The sequence below is a fragment of the Cupressus sempervirens genome, chromosome 2 (genome assembly GCF_028749045.1).
Source record: "Cupressus sempervirens isolate cs-2001-9-10 chromosome 2, ASM2874904v1, whole genome shotgun sequence".
Classification (NCBI taxonomy): domain Eukaryota; kingdom Viridiplantae; phylum Streptophyta; class Pinopsida; order Cupressales; family Cupressaceae; genus Cupressus; species Cupressus sempervirens.
Genome location: NC_143119.1, coordinates 684,873,369 through 684,887,151, shown reverse-complemented (window position 1 = coordinate 684,887,151; position 13,783 = coordinate 684,873,369). Strand labels below are relative to the sequence as shown.

Sequence of the window (13,783 nt, the reverse complement as noted above, 5' to 3'; positions counted from 1 at the left end):
TTGTTTGAAGATAGATCAACTAAAATAAAGTCGTCACTTTATAATAGGATCAGAACACACGAAAGGTCGTCATCTTTCACAAGAAAAGTCATCACTTTTCACAATACAAGCTTGCAAGCAAAAAATAATTTTATATTCATGAATATATAGTTTAATAAATGCATTTACAACAAGGTCATATCAATTTTACCTCTGAAGTACACAATTTCAACTTTACAAGAGGCTTGGTAAAAATATCAGCACTTTGCTCATCTATACTAATATAACTCATCCTTGTGATAAATGCACCAGTATCACAAGGTCACATGAAATTAAGTCATGAAGCATTTTCTACAAGAGTAGATTTATCACTGTATGCATATAATCATCAACCATATGATGTTAGTCAATAAGTGGATAAGAAACAATAATCATTAATCATGTCAAGTTTACCTTTGAAGTGATATGATCTACTCCCTCTAAATAAAAATTTGACAGAATCATGTTATTTATTTTCTCCCTCTTAATTTGAAGCAATGTCAGATTTCCTCTTCATTATCTTAATCATAAAAGATGTTCACTTTGAGAGCCTGCACAATAATCCTGATAGCAAACGTACCAACTTTCCTTTTCTGCAAGAACATCTATAGATGTAAAGGGAAAGATCAATGCAATTTAACTCTTATAGTACGAATAAGTTTATAACCGAGAAGGAGAGAGACTATAGTAAGTAGATAATTGTAAAATTCAAGAGTAAGAATTACTTATCTTTCTAGGACAATCCATAAATGTCAAATCATTAAATCTCCTCTCTAAAGATGGTTTCAAGTGGGAATTTGAACATTGTTTATTAAATTTACCCCCCACAATGTGAAATTCCAACTTTTATATCATCGAACAATTTTACGTACTCAGTACCTAGTGTATGATCATGCAAGTTTTTTTTTTTTTAAGGATCTTTTCATTTTCTTGTGATGTTCACAAGGTGTGGCCCATTAAAAACATTTTGTTACTCATAAAAACTTTTGAACTTCCTTTGAATATCTTAAACTTTTCAACCTTCCAGCGATAAGTCAATACTTCCTCATGATGTACATAGAAGTAGGCCCATCAAAATCACGAAGTCATACACATGTATTTCTAAACTCCCTTTGAGTATCAATCTTCTAAGCTCTTGCATTGCCTTCGGAGAAGTGTCATACTCCCTTTTAATGTAAAAGACTCTCATAATTTTAATCATCAAAGATGAGAGCCTCATTTTATCCATCTTGATCATTAGGTTGATTCTGCATAATATCTGGAAACATGTTTAAAATACCAACTTTCTTTTCCTGTTAAGAACATTATCAACCATAAAGGAAAAGATCAAGGCAAATAAACTTCATAGTATGTATAGGATTACAATCAAATGAATAGATAAATGTAAAAGGTACGAGTACTTATCTTCCCATGAGGGTCATGGAACATCTCCTTTCTAAAGATGTTTCAAGCGAGTATGGAACATTGGTTATTATTCCTCCTAGAATGTAATATTCTCAAAACCTTAGCTGATTTGACAGTCAATTTAGGCATATTTTTTTACAATCAATATAGGCAAATCCTTTAGTTTCTATATCTATGGCTTTTGGAAATTATGAACCTTAGTCACCAACCATATTTCACTGAAATATAAATGTCTCAAACTGATTATTTTCACCTCATCCATAAGTAATCATAAAACCTAAGGTTGTTGCTCTATATTTTCTCTAATGATCATCTTCTACTTTTGCACCAGCCATAAGACCACAATTTTCAATGGCTCTCAAAGATCTTTAGAGAGAGAACATTACAATTGAAATAGAACTTGTATCATTGACATACTCCATCTTTAATAGTTGCTAATGATACTAGGCGATCTCATATTCTTTCCTCAATTAAGACCTTGGACAGGCTATACGGTACTTGGTTGTTTCTGGTGCATGGTTCAACACATGCAAATCAAGGAATCATCAAATTTATACCCAAGACATTCACTTTCCTTGATGTTCAATATATTAACCAGTTCATTAGAAAGCACGTACTAGGTCCCTCTATCACTACTTGCACAAATTATTAATCATGTCCCATGAATTTCATGTTGTGCATTCCATTAGATAGTCATCATGGTAATATCCTCAAAGATTATCTATATATCAAATGATAGAGTCTAGGGGATTATGTGTTCGATGATTTGACTCCTCTTTCTCTTAGTCGATCTGTGTAATTATGGAGACAATTGCAATTCTTCAATTTCTATATAAGGATTTGTCCTTTATAGTCACTGTTTGCATGACTACTCATCTTGTCATTATTGGATTTTGATTGATAAGACACTAGTGATTTTTTATTATTAACTCTATGATTTTGACATTGTCATGCTCTCATCTGATGCTTGCTTTTATTAGGTCCTGGTTATTAATTGTCTAGCCTGAGTATTTCAGGACCTAGTTGTGTGCTTATATATTCTTGATAGCTATCAGGATACCAAGCAAAAATCTCTCCTTATAGTATATTCACTAAAAGAGTTTATAATAAAAATCTCAATGTTTTTGACTTTCTCAAGGATGACAAAGCCATGATCACGGATTTTGTTTTCGAACAAGCTTCTGTGAGTTTCATTTTATTTCACCAAGCATCTAGAATTTCAATATGAACACATCAACCACTGCAGAATTAGCTTGCACCATGTGTGATAAAGTATTGGAGGGGACTGCAATGTACCACAAGAAAGTTCCAAATAACATTCAACATGTCTTCTTGAGAGGCAAAATATTGAGACCAATTCAATTTTGAGCATTCCTCATCCTCAATTACATCTCTGCTCTGATGATCTATATCATCAAGAAAGGTTTGTCCTAGGATCTTCTTATTCTCCTCACTGAACTTGTGCCAACAACAAATTCTCATGTTAACCATCACTTGTTTAACAATTTAGAAAAAAAAAAAATTCCTCCTCAACGCTTTCTCACCCGGAATTCTCTCTCAGAAGTTGAGAAACCAGTACAAAACTGTGTAATTCCAGTCCTAAGAACACAAAAAACAGTGCCACTTTCTTTTCCTTTGAGGTTGAATGAAATATCCTCATATCTACTCCTCGCATAATCTGACTTACCCGGGCTATTGTTTGGTGATGGGTGTAGTTGTATAAGGAGCATGTATCCCAAGAAACTTCTGAAGTGATCTCCCATTTGGAAGTTATGGTGTGGGCCACTTATCCAGCCGTCAAGAAGATGAGCCATCTGCTATTCCCAAAGAAGACACAACTATTTGATCTTGTCAATATTTAAAGCCGATCAGAAATTTCCTTAATTCCAGACTTCTTTGTATGATATCCTCTCTGTTCATTTTCTTTTTATGGTTCCCTAGCTGTATTTACGCTATTGTGGTGGTGAGTTATCAAGTGTGGACCTTTACTACAATGAATCAATGGAATGGTGTGAATTTTTATGTCAATTATGAATCAACATCTGTATACCATTTATCAAATTCACTGTTGGACTGTAATGTATACTTTGATTTGGATATGAGTGTCCCATTATTGTCCCCTTTTGAAGAGGTGTTGAATCTCTATATAACTGATATTATTAAGTTTTATATATTTTCATAAGTCAAATTTATAACCCTCCGACTAGAATTTGATTGTATGTTCTGCACCCTCCATTCTTCCTATATTCCTCCTTCCCTTGATATGGTGTATAACCTTTATATATGTCTGAGACTGACTCACAACATTAATATTGGTTGTTGAATGATTTTTTATTGATGTCATTGTATTGTTTGTTGGGATGATTAAGATCTAAGTGGTATATGCAACTGCTTGCATTCGCTACTCTTTTGATCTTTCCAAAATCTAGGAGTAGAAGATAATCTGCATCATGACTATCTTGGAAAATGACAGCGATGTCACTCTCACTATTATTGTAACGATAAACCCTGCTCCACTTCACACATTTTTCCTTCCCATGATATTCTGAATTGTAATGATTTTTTCATGTAAAATAAGTTATTTTCTTACATTCACAGTTTGGTTCTGATACCATGTTATTTTTTTAGGATCTCTGCAAATATAATAATATTGCCATTGTTATTGATATATTCCAATTGCAGATTTGCTTCTCATATAAATATGAGGAGGAGGAGACATGTCTCTATAGTTAATCATCATTGGTTAGTATATTTAATATAACTAACCATTTGTATTATATATATATCTTAAGTATATATGTATATGTATAATATTATAAATATATATAATAATAATAAGACATATATATATATATATATATACAATTAATGAATCAGTTATGTAATATTAACTTGAGGATAGACATAAACAATATAGATTCAATTTCACACAAGCTAACTTCTTAACAAATGTGACTTAGGGTCTTCAAGATGTTATTGCATGAAAAATGATTACATGTAAGTGCAACATGTAACAAGAGATGGAAGAATGAGATGGAATGCAATGGCGGATGGTGTACAAGCTTTTACATGTAAGTGCGAATGGAAGATGAGGTGGAAAGCATGGAAAGATGCAAAAACATGTAATTGCTCATGAAGTCGCAAATGCATATGGAGGGATGGAAATGAAAAATGGGATTACATGCATGTGCAGATGGTGAATGAGATGCAATACATGTAATCGCATTTGTCGGATGAGATGCGAAGTGTTGTGAAATGGAAAGATGGAAATAGAATGTGGAGTGAAGTGAAAAGTGCTCAAGTTCTTGGGAAAGAACTTGCAATTTCTTCCAAAAGAAGAAAAACGAAAAAGCAAGCAAGCAAACAATGAAAAACAAACACATGCCTTTGGTCTTAAACTCAAACATGTCAATATGCAAATTGCTTTCAAGTGTAAATTCGAATTTCGAATTTGGGAAAATTCCAGAAGTGTGAAAATGAGAGTTTTCATCATTTTAAAAGGCAAAATGCACTTTTCATGGCATATACATGGACAAGTGTGTAATAACAAGTCATAATATGCATAAAAATAGCAAGATAAGCATAAATTGATGAGCAAGTTTGAAAATGTCCACTTACTTGAGAGGTAAAGAACCAAAATAGCAAGTTTTATAGACTTCAAGACCAATTCTCCCTCAAATCCAGATTTTCAAACAACTTTTTGACTTTTTCCGCACTTACATGTAATGGACATTCAATGGTCGAATTTGACATGAAAGTGCCATATACATGGTCTCCAAACACAATATCATGCATTTAAAACTCAAGAACAATCCCTCTTGATCAAAGGTATGGGCTGGAAATGCATTTTTTTGAGTTTTTTATGCAAAAATCTGGATCGTTTTTGCAAAAACGTGACCAAAAAAATGCATGTTTTTTAGTCACTTTTGACTCGTGAATGCAAAAACGACTTCCCCAAATGTATATACATGGATCAAAATACAAAAAAGTGGCTTCAAAACGCATAAAAGTGGATTAAAACCCCCCAATTTTCCGAGCATTTTAAGCAAAAATGTGATTCAAAAAAAGACATGAAATAAAAATGTTTTGGCTTCTAAAGTTGAAAATGTGTATCACAATGCAATGAAAAACACTTAAAATGCCAAATCGATTCCTCTTTGAGCAAAAGCATGAGCCAAAAATGGTGCTTTTTAAAGATTTTTCCAAAACTGTGCCCTTGGAGGGAGTTTGGAAAAACATCTTTTAGCAAGATAAATCCATTTTTGATATTAGAAAATCCTTTGCCAAGCAAAAACGACCCTATTGGAGAAAATGTCATGCAAAACCATCAAGTAAATCTCTCACAATCTCCAAAAACGGGTTCTTGGAGGGCAAATATGTTCTTCAAAATCGGACTTTTTTGAGGTCATTGCACATGTTAAAACATGTTTTTGGTTAAAATCGGACCTTTCTGGGTCAATTGCATGTTTTAAAATGTGTAAGTCATCAAAATCGGACCTTTTTGGGTCACTTGCATATTTTAAAATGTGCATCTCATCAAAATCGCACTTTTTGGGTGCTATTACATGTTTTAAAAATGCTCATAAGCAAAATCGGACCTTTTGGGGGAGAATGCATGTTTTAAAATGCATCTCACTTTTTTTATGTTAAATCATGAAAACTTCACTTTTGATGCAATAGCATCAAAAAGGCCCACTTATGATAGATTTTTGGTCCACCAACATGAACTTAATATGCAGTGACATGTAAAATGTCCACTTTTGATGAATTTTACATGTAATTGCATATAAAAGGTCCACTTTTGATGGATTTATGTTTCCAAGTTGAACTTTACATGTAATGTCATGTAAAAGGTCCACTTTTGATGGATTTTACATGTAGTAACACATAAAATGATCACTTTTGATGACTTTAAGTGATTTAATAAGCACATGTTAATTTAAATTCATTAAAATATTACTTAAGTGGGACAAAAAATTATATTTATATATCATATTAATAATATAACATGTAAAAATCATTTAAAAAGTAATATTTACTAGAGCATTTGATTTAAATGTTAAAAATTAAATTGAACCATGTAGTTAATATAGTCACTTAAGTGAAAAATCAAAAAGTAACTCAACTTTAAAATGTAACATAAAGTGCACTATAGTTACTTTAAGTGAAAAATTAAAAGATAAAGTAACTTAAAAACGTAACATAAAGTGAATTTAAGTTATATTTTTCAAAAAGTGAATGTCAAATTAAAAATATAACATGATATTTTTAATTCGTGTTGTTGCATCAAAAAGGTCCACTTTTTGGGCACTAAAATGATCATATCTCTTAATTGACAACACCGATTGAGCCCTAGGTTAGACCGAATCAAAGAGAAAAGCGAAAAGGATGACATGAGCAAGACCAAAGGACTAAAAACTAACAAATACAAACTCAAAAGCCAAGAAAAGAACGACGAAGACCTTCAGTAAAAGGATTCATTATATCAATTGGTACTGATTGGTTGATCAATACTAACCAATTAAATAACAAACTAAACTCAGAGAAATGTGAAACAATGATGAAAAAGTTTCGTACTGTTTCCTACTTTTTGTGGTGACAAAATGTAGGACAACATTTTTCATCATAAGTTGTAGATTCAACCTCATGTATGTTTCATTCAAAGTGTGAGTTATAAACAAGGTCATTTTGTAAATGACTTATATTCATGACCTCAAATAAATTTGTATCTTCTAGTTTACTTTTAGTTGTTTAGATCAACCAAATAATATAGAGCAAGGCACGGAGCATACACCTAAAAACACAAAGTATACACATGAATGCATGATGGCACAAAGTATACACATTGATGCATGAAGACACAAAGAATACACAAAGAATACATGGAGTATACACCCAATTTAACTTTGTTAGGTTCCTTCATAAACCCTATATGTCAAGATTAGTGAAATGAAAAATTTATTCCACCACTATGCTCTTGACTATAAATCCTGCAACAAGTTAGCATATAAATTTCAAAATGTGAGTAAACTATTATCATTCTTAAACAAATTAGTTTGTAGAGATGGTAAAGTTGTTCGAGCCAATCCCATACTAAGCCCAAGAGTGGAAATTTGACCACCTTGGCCTCGACAACAAGTATTAGGAATCCATACATGGTGGCAAAACTTTGTCACCCATCAAGATGGTCTACTTAGATGGCAATCATATTCCTCTTAATTGTCCAACCTAAGCCCAAAAGAAAAACTTTGGTCTCCATCAAGGTGGTCTACTTAGATGGCAATCCTATTACGCTTAATTATCCAACCTAAGCCCAAGAGAAGAACTTTGGCCCTCTTGGCCTTAATGGAAGAACTTTGGCATCAATCAAGGTGGTCTACTTAGATGGCAACCTTATCTTTCTTACCCTATTTTTTTGTCTATCTATATAATACAACATAAAATATGTAATTCTAATTTCATTATTATTATCAAATGTGTGTGTGTGTGTGTGTGTGTGTGTGTGTGTGTGTGTGTAGAGAGAGAGAGAGAGAGAGAGACCATATGAGGATTCCTTATCCCTCATAGAGTTCAAATATAATTATTTGTAGATCAGAATTGATTTATAAATAAGTCACAGTATACTCAGGTCGCGCTCTAAGCCATAGTCTGACCTTTATTGTTCTCTTGTTCTCTCTATCTAGCAATGATAACCAAAATATTATATAATCTCTGATTCCATGAGTTTATGATATAAACTGATACCAACACTATAATATATTTTTTGGACCACATATTAGTCCCTTATTCTTTATAGCTTCCAAATATATATTTTGTGAAACAATGTTGAATCAAAGATAAGTTACAACATACCCTTGCTGTTATACAATGTTTTCCAGTAAACCAATAAGGACTAATACCTTCAGATATTGTGATATTGCTATCATGATTTAACTGATTTTTTAGTCAAACTCATTGACCCGTGTTTCATGAGTAGTGGTTCACACAATCCATCCCTCGTGAGAATGAATGGAACACTTAGCACTCAGTGCATCTAGGTGATGCACTTCCAAGAAGTATCAGTACTTCACCTCTGTCATTCTAATGAGAAATGGATTCATTTGAATCACTACTCAAGAAACATGGGTCAATGAGTTTGACTAAAAAAACTACACAATTCAATCTAGATAGCAATATTGCAATTTGACTTGCTATTGAAAATATCCCCTACTTATCCTATTGATATCTTTCTCAGATCTAATCAATATAATAAATTCTTTGATTCTCCCTCTTCTTATATCCATGTTCTTGAATGACAAGAAGACATGTTTCATGTCTTACATTAATCACACCTTCCATAGGTAATTCTTAATCACTGCATATATGACACTTGATGCATCCATTAGATCATCATCGCATCCCTTCAGAAGCTTAATTGCCCATAATCTTGATAATTATTTAAGCGCACCTCCTCATCAAGTTATTAAATATCTATCTAGAACGCACCTTTCTATTAAGCTTAATCTCCAATCTGTTATTGTATCCCTCCATTAAATATCCTTTGCAGCTTGCTAAATATCATTTACCAATTAAGATGATTGATTATGTGTTGCTGCTAATCATTATTTGCTGCTTTTCAAACATACTCGATAATTGCTAGCTAAATAGTCTGCTTCCTATAGCTATCCATTGGCATGGGAATGACAGCAATATGTTATCGATGGTCTTTCCTCTTTGCATATATTAGTATAATCATATTCAATTATATGTCTTGATTGATCGATTTCCTTGGCCTCATATCTTCCCGTATGATTGACAAGGTCATAATATTCTCTCATTGCTTGAAGATATATTTTGGGACATATTTGATACTTATTACATGGTGAATAAAAGACTCAAGTTTGACAGCTGCTGCATATACTTTGTCAAGACATCTGTTTACATGATCACTTGCTTATCACACTTTTGCTATGTTGATCCTCTTTATTGACTGTCGATCACCTTCTTTATCTATCAAAGGAATTCAGATATTGATTTGTTGTTTGACTATGAGGATAGTTACTGCGTACTCGATACCTTTTAACTATAATATCTTGTCATCAAAAACATATCCAACTTCTTCAAGTGTGAATGTTCAGAGACTTCACAAAGTTGAGAGTTGTCCTGTAATTATATTATATTCTAATTTATTATTATTCTTTTAGCAATTATTTATTCATTTTTTAAATTTTATTATTATTTATTATTTGATCCTATTTCGGAAAGAGAACATCACAATAAGGCAAGTATATTGTATAAAGTAACAGATTAATCTACCTCTATAGTTTGTACTTGTCGTAATCCTAAATCCATAGTGTACTAATGACAGAAATAAGCATAATAATGGAACAATTAATGATCATGCCATATTATTTAATGCAGAATATCCGGTGACTAAACCAAAACTAATACTGCCACATACAATTGCACAGATATTCAATGTTACAGTTTTACCCATGTTACAACTGCAGTTAACCCTCAGCAAAGAAGTATGCCCAACAGCAGCCTTAGTCTGTGTGGAGGTGGATTAAATGGACAGTCAAAAACAGTATCAGTGTCTCATGGGAGCATAAGGAGTTGTTTCTCCTTTAGCATGGCCCACTTATCAGGTTCAGTTCTATGCATCTAGCTAAGAACACTTGCCTTCTATTTTTTAGCATGCTGTTTGCTTTCCTTATATTTTGATTGGGTTCTAATTCTACCCGTTAGCTGCATTTCTTATTTTATAACAAGGTGATTTTCAGCTTTATTTTATTTCTAAGTTGTTTGTATGGGTATGAGCATGTGATACGGGTATGCCAGTATGAAATTTTTCCCCCTTGCATACTGCACATATGTACGTATACAAAAGAATTTAAAGAAATATACATAATTGTAAAACTAACTACAATTGATAGTATAATACTTCATCACTGATCAATGCCGTATGCAAAAATGGTAGTGATAATGATAATTATTAAATGTCAATTGATACTTGAGTATTTAATATTTATCTTTATGAATTGGCATTTAATTGTGTAACACGGGCACTAGGAGACGTCGGGACTGTTTTCAAGACGGAAATAAAGGGCTTCAATTTGGGGACAATGGGGGGACTATGAGGAGACAGCGGTAGGGGGTCGTGGGTGTGGGGTGGCTGTAATATACAATATATATATAGTACTTGAAATGCCAGCTATGAAATGATGTACTATAGTATAAGAACTAATAAATTATAACACCAAGTACTTGAACATAGCAAAATTGCAACATGAATATCAAAAATATCATAAAGATGATCATAATGAGCAGCACGGTATTAAACAAGTACAAGATCATGAACACACGTTCATAAATATGCATATGTTGTGTGTGTGTGTAGCAGTGACCTTTACAATAGCCAGTAAACCCCCTTTCTATCAAAACTGTTGCAGCTTCAACTTTTGCTTGCAGAAACCTCTAGGACGGTGACACGAAAGCAATGGTGGGGGGACTTGGGAAGGGACATCCCTGATCTGGTTGTGTGGGGGTTCTAAAAGTGGGTGGGGGAGGGGGGCCGTGGGACGAGTCCCAGTGTTCAACTAAAAACTTGTAAAAGAGAAACAAATCTCTTCAAAAAATGGGCAAAAACTCTTGTAGATGAGTACTATGACCCAAAACGCACTGTAAGAAACCACAAATCTTGTGGAGAAAATAGTCAAACCCTTAATGTGATGCTAAGATCACCCACTGAAAACTGCCTGATTTTTTAAGAGAGATTAAAGCAACAGAAATTTTTTGAGGAAAAACAATAAATCCTTACAGTAATTTTTTGAGGAATAAACTATAAAAACCCAGTCACTGAGAAATCAATCGTAGATTTTTGCACAAAAAAACCTAAACTTTCTTGCAAAGAAACATCCTATAATTTGTCTGAAAAGACTGGGCAAAAAACAAATAAACCACCATCATTTTTAGGAGCACAATATAAAAACCTACAATAATTATTAGGAAAACTTACAAAAACCCGAAAAATGGTTTTTCTCATTGATGTAAAAATCGCCTGAGGAGATTAATCGCCTAGGCCTGAAAAAGTTTAATCGGGAAAAATCGGGAAAAATCGGGAAAAAATCGGGGAAAAAATCGGGAACTAAAAAACCACTAAATTTTAATAAAAAAATGCAATTTTTTTACAGAATTCAATGTTTTTTTGCATCTAATGACTTAATTACTAACAATACATAAGAAACAATCATGTTTAGATATATATCAATGCAAAAAGAGTTATTAATCGGTAAATTACTAACAAGTAAGTAGTGACAAGTTGTAAATTACTAACAACTAACAAGTTCACAACACATGAGAAGTATTCTCATAAATAAAGTGTCAAATGTAAAGAGTTCAAATAAGCACATCAACATGACTACAAATAAGTACAAATGTCAAATACAGGACTACATCTTCCTCTTCCCAGTCACTTTACTAGCGAGTGCGGGAGAGGGTAAAGCTCTAGAACTAGAACCCCGCAGGGTTTGTGCCCGTGTCTGTGTTTGTGCCAATGCAGGAGATGGTGTAGCTATAGAACTAGATGTCGATATCTCCACATTCGCTACGCGCAAGATGTCAAGGTCCTCTGCAGTAAGCTCAATATCATCATCCTCATCATCGCCCTCCTCGATGTCATCCAAATCGATGTCATATCCAATTCCACCCCCTTCCTCCTCCGCAGCCTCCTCCGCGGCCTCCCTCTCCAAATTGGAGATGTCCTCCTGTGTAAATAAGGGAGCCTGCTCCTGTGCCGTCCAATCATAATAAGGATCTATCTCATCCAAATCGATTGGCCCAGAGGATCTTGTTGCGCCTTTTTCATGCGCAATTTAAGATTATATTGCACATAGACCATGTCATTCATCCTCTTTTGGGACAACCTGTTTCTCTTTTTTGTGTGGATGGCCTCAAACAAACTCCAGTTGCGCTCACAATGTGATGCGCTACAAGGCTGTGATAGGATTCTGAGAGCAAATTTTGCAAGATTTGGAGTGCTTGCACCCCAAGTGGTCCACCAAGCCACTGCATCACAAAAATTGTACAAGTTAGAAAATACTAATAGACAACAAAAAATGAAACATAAATATTTATTTAGCATTTGAGATTCAGAAGTTTGCAAATGTATTACCTGGGGTTTGTGTAAGCCTTGCTCTCTTGCAGAGAGAAGTGGAGAACACCTTGCCTCCTACTGAAGTGAAGATCTCCTGCTCAGCGATGATTTTATCTCTTGTTTCCTCGCTGGTTACCATCTTTTCGACGCACTCACTTAGGCCTCTGATGACCTCTCCATCAGGATCTGCATATGTACCATCAGCCCTACAACCAAAAACCAAAAACAAATAAGTCTTCCAATTTTAGTACACACCCAACACCCTACGAAAGCAAAATGAACTCAAGTCTTCGTTAACTTAAATTTGAGTAAGAATGAGCTTACAGTATACCTAAAACGTGGGTTGAGGAAATATCCTGCTGCATGAATGGGTTGGTGAAGCTGATTATTCCACCTTCTATCAATGATCTGCCAAATGGGTTCATATTTGATGCTTTCCCCCTTGTAGTAATTTTTGACAGATTCTTTGGCCTTGTCCATGGCCTCATATAGTTCACCCATTGGCGTTTGGTCTCCATCAACCAAACGCAAAACTCCGACTAAAGGCTCAGACACCTGCAATATAAATTTGAAATTAGTTGACAAGTTACAAAATTATTATTTACTTGAGTTACAAACTTAGTATGTTATAAAGTTGTAAAGTGTAAACTAAAACTTAAAGTTTTGTAGTTACCTTTACTATTTCATCAGCCTTATCTTCAAAATATTTATCAAACACAATCCGCACAACATTCTCTCCTTCACTCTTCTCTGAAAATGTGGAAGCAAGCCATTTTTTGGAAACAAACATTTGCTTCAAAGAAGCCAAATTATTGAGAATGCTTTGCAATGTCAAAAAAGTCGTTGCAAACCTTGTGACGGCAGGCCTGACAATTTCTTTGCCATCAATGTGCTCTCTCATCAGGCTAAGGACCCATGGGTGATTGTATATGTATTTTGTCACCCGCTTTGCATCCTCCACAATTGGAGTGACCCACTCAAGTTTGCCCATGTCCCCCAAAAGAAGGTCAAGGACATGTGCTGCACACGGGGTCCAAGAGAGAGTGGGGTGCCTCTGCTGTAGGAGTTTTCCTGCCAATTGTAAAAGCAAATACTAATTAGTTTCCAACTTTCCAAATATATCAAACTATTAAAAATTCTTGTTGTGAAATTCACAATGCACATGCAACATAAAATTACTGTTTTCCTGCTGATACATATGCAGCAGCATTGTCTGTGATGATTTAC

At 34.0% G+C, this 13,783-nt stretch overlaps 2 protein-coding genes across 3 annotated transcripts in view; both read right to left on the bottom strand.

The window, feature by feature from the left end:
- IAR1 (ZIP metal ion transporter family) overlaps positions 1 to 13,783 on the bottom strand; it is a 117,660-nt gene that overhangs the window by 40,909 nt on the left and 62,968 nt on the right. The window lies entirely within an intron of this gene.
- Positions 11,746 to 13,527, bottom strand: LOC149575228 (uncharacterized). 2 transcript variants are annotated; one of them, XM_089815047.1, is made up of 5 exons: positions 13,408 to 13,527; positions 13,230 to 13,306; positions 12,888 to 13,111; positions 12,575 to 12,762; positions 11,746 to 12,468 (listed from the first exon to the last, which is right to left on the bottom strand). In XM_089815047.1, the coding sequence occupies exons 1-5, from the start codon at positions 13,439 to 13,441 to the stop codon at positions 12,218 to 12,220; spliced, it is 774 nt and encodes a 257-aa protein (XP_089671173.1). In that variant the 5' UTR covers positions 13,442 to 13,527; the 3' UTR covers positions 11,746 to 12,217. The 2 variants fall into 2 exon arrangements, with proteins under 2 accessions (XP_089671173.1, XP_089671172.1); XM_089815046.1 differs by lacking the exon at positions 13,408 to 13,527 and having other exon boundaries at positions 13,230 to 13,372.